The sequence below is a fragment of the Pundamilia nyererei genome, unplaced genomic scaffold (assembly GCF_000239375.1).
Source record: "Pundamilia nyererei isolate P.nyererei 1_Seehausen unplaced genomic scaffold, PunNye1.0 scaffold00381, whole genome shotgun sequence".
Classification (NCBI taxonomy): Eukaryota; Metazoa; Chordata; class Actinopteri; order Cichliformes; family Cichlidae; genus Pundamilia; species Pundamilia nyererei.
In genome coordinates, this window is record NW_005187782.1 from 147,775 (window position 1) to 151,210 (window position 3,436).

At 40.4% G+C, this 3,436-nt stretch overlaps 1 protein-coding gene across 1 annotated transcript in view; it reads right to left on the reverse strand.

The window, feature by feature from the left end:
• Window positions 1-3,436, reverse strand: part of mpp2a (MAGUK p55 scaffold protein 2a) — a 20,275-nt gene that overhangs the window by 6,222 nt on the left and 10,617 nt on the right. The window contains exons 3-7 of the mRNA XM_005752790.1: window positions 2,513-2,613; window positions 2,225-2,380; window positions 1,935-2,102; window positions 1,652-1,759; window positions 331-450 (exon numbers count right to left, since the gene is read on the reverse strand). Coding sequence (XP_005752847.1) covers window positions 331-450; window positions 1,652-1,759; window positions 1,935-2,102; window positions 2,225-2,380; window positions 2,513-2,613 — 653 coding nt within the window. The remainder of the gene's footprint in view (window positions 1-330; window positions 451-1,651; window positions 1,760-1,934; window positions 2,103-2,224; window positions 2,381-2,512; window positions 2,614-3,436) is intronic.

Here is a 3,436-nt window from a genome sequence, read left to right on the forward strand (position 1 = left end):
ATTTTACATTAGTTTCTATGCGGTCGAAATAACATCCTTGGCGGTTCTATGTAAAAATGGTTATACTTTCTTTTCTCTTTTGATCCCAAACACCCCAAAATTCATTATTTGATGAAGAAATCCATTTTTAAAACGGCATGAAATATGAGATCACGTGGTTTTAATTAAACAGAGGTCAAAACAAGGTTCTAGTGTTAATGAAAATAAGTTTCTAACAATGAAATTCAGTTAATAACCAAAAAATAAATAAATAAATAGAAACCCTGACAAATAAGGAGAATAGATTTAGCCCCATGTGTCTATTCTGTGTGTGGTGTGTTTATGTGTCACCTGTACAGGTGGTATGGATTCATGATAACTTGGCAGTATCTTCAGAACCACAATTCCACTAGCTGCTTGCAGCTCTTCCTGTAAAACCCTGGGGTCCCTGCCCACTTCTCGTCCATTCGCCTGTCAGTAAAGTAGACAACAAGAGTAATGACAAAAAAGATTCCTTACATGTCTTAAAGGTTAAGCTAAAGGGTTTTAAACAGCTGACTAGAGTTTTACATTTAAATTTGCAAATTTTATCAGTTGACCAGGACCAAAAACCCCTGAATAAAATGTCAAAAAAACAAACTTTCACTAGCAAATGATCCTTACTTTTGCTATTTTTTCCCGATCTATTCATTTGCACAGTATTGGGATTGAACTGCTGTGGGTTTCTGCCCCATGCTTTCATAAGAACACATAGTTTACCTCGCCATCTAGTGGTTAAACAATAGTATGGACACAGATTTATGCATTTAGACTTTCAGAACGCCGTGATCAGTAAACAGCGGGGCGACAATGACCACTTTAGACAATGACATCATGTTAGGATGATATGAACGACATTTTATATTGTTTTATATTATCACAAACAATTGTGAGAAAATAAAAAAGGTCCAGAGAAATTTCAGTGACACCTTAATGTACCAAAATATGTGTAACCGCTCTTCTCATTTTAGATTTTTTTTTATGGTAGTTGTGGAGGTACGCAAATAATCCGGGGCATTTCATGCTTGAGCCTGACCTTGAGTCATAGCGGTTAACAAGTTGACACTCAAGAAGAAATAAACACAAGAGAACAAGAGTCGATAAGTAAATGCTTAACGAGACGATTGATACGGTAATACGGTAATATCGGTAAGCTTCATATGTAAATCAGGCGGGAACTCAGAACAGCATAAAAAAAACTGGACAAATGTGAAACAGCTACTGCTGTAAAAATAGCTTCACTCCCAAGAATCACAGGGACAGTGGGCCAGGTGCACTGATTTCCTGGAGTCTCAGCTGGTCTCCTGTTAACCTCACAGTGAGACACATTTTAATGTAGATGAAACAATGGAAATATAATGCTTTACAAAGTGAGCTTTGGAGACGTTACCTCTGAACAGTCTGCAGTAGCTGTCTACATGTTTCTGTCGGCTCTTGCATTCATAGGACGGATAGTCTTAGCAGGAAACCAAAAAGTATATTCTTCATCAAATACTAACTTACTGAAAAAAGTAAACAACTATCCTATAGAACTAAAAATGCAAGGTTCCACCATAAACCAATAAATTAGAGGATAACTGAAAATGAAACTAAGGAAAACAAAAAACAAACAAAAAAGAAAAAAGCAACACACCTCTTTGATGATATCGCCGACGTGCAGCAGCCCTTGTTGGTCTATCATCCCACCATGAAGAATACGAGCTATCACCAGCTCCCCACCCTCCACCTTGAATGTCACACCCTGGAATACAGTTATTACTGGCTATTATCTCCATCATTAACACTAATAAAAATCTGCATCCAAAACCCAAATGGCACCAGCATACAACCCACACAAGCATTTATTATTTCACAAACTGAATGTTTTTAAATGGGAAACACAAAAGGTGCAAACAGTCCAAATTCTAATAACCTACCAGATGCTCCCCGGCTATTTTACGTATGCCCACCATGCGGATGGCATCAGGTGGAAGGTGGTTGTGTGCTTGGCTGTCTTCTGGTTCATGATCCACAAAGTCACATGGGCTGGGAGGTGGACTTTCACATGCTTGAGCTGCCACTGAATCATGTGTCTCCAGCAGAGACTGAGGCACAAAATATCATGCATGAAATATTCGTTTTCCTTCAATTAACCACCTCTGTGACTGGAATACAGTGAAAACACAAAGTGGGAGACACTGTGTGTGTGTCTTTGTGTGTTCCACACCTGGAAGTGAGGCTGCGTGAGAATGCGAGCAAGCTCGGCTGCGGTGTCAGAACGATTGGTGAATGGGTCCAGGTCTCTCAGGATCTCCTGCAGGAGCTCCACATTATTCTCCCTCACGGGTGACAACCGTGGCTCCTTCAGGCTCTCCTCTTGCTCCTTACGCACAAATACAAACACGGTTACAAAGATGAGAGCGTGCTGCAAGTGCAAGTATGAATGACAGAAGCGCAGCAAAATTTATTGAATTTAAAATATGTGTGTGCACGAGTGCATCTGTGTGAAGCCTACCAGAGGGCTTTCCATGATGCCTTTGAGGTAAATGAGGTCCAGGTCATTGGCTGTGGTGGAGCTGGCCGTGCTGTCGCTCATTGCGTCCAACACTTGGGGCACTGTGACACACACACACACACACACACACACACACACACACACACACACACACACACACACACACAGTGAAGGGAAGAACAACATTAAGTAAGGGGAACATGGTAAATGAGACAGTAACAAATGACACAGAGCTTGTGTCTATAGTTGTAACTCTGCTTTAAACAAGCCTGGCTTCCTGGTTTTAACAAAGCTGTGATGCAACTGTATGAATTCTGCTCATTATAGGGAAATTCCTCATTGGAATTCAACATCCTTTTAGTTTCAAAAATAGATACTTACGCGAGTATGAGTTTATAACTCCATATTAATCTAATGGCATGGGTTAAAAAAGCTGCAGACTGTGTGTTGTGTCAGGTAGGGGATACTGTAGGGCTGACAAATCAATCAAAACCGACATTCAGGACCTCAAATTGACATTTTTTGTCTTTAAATTTGGTTAATACTCCCCCCAGTGTGTACTGTCTCCTTTAAAACATACTACCGAGTGTGGTGGCACACGGTCTGTTGTTTGGATGCATTTTTGGCTTTAGGAACGACAACATTGAACAAAGAGAAGAAAACAGAAAGCTGCAGGCTAAAATCATGTGCTAGAGAAATGAACTGTACATGTATTGCTTTGCTTTGCTTTGCTTTGGAAGTGTCACGGTCCTGGGTCTCCTGACCCAGCGTTTTTTAGTTCTTTGTGATTTTTGTATTATTGTACTTGTGTGTGATCTATTCTATGGCTTCTAGTTTTGATCCCTTGCCCTTCATGTCTCTCTGTGTCCCCTCTGTTCTGTGTAATTGTGTGTCTTTGCATGTTTGAGCTTCTTGTTTTCTGTC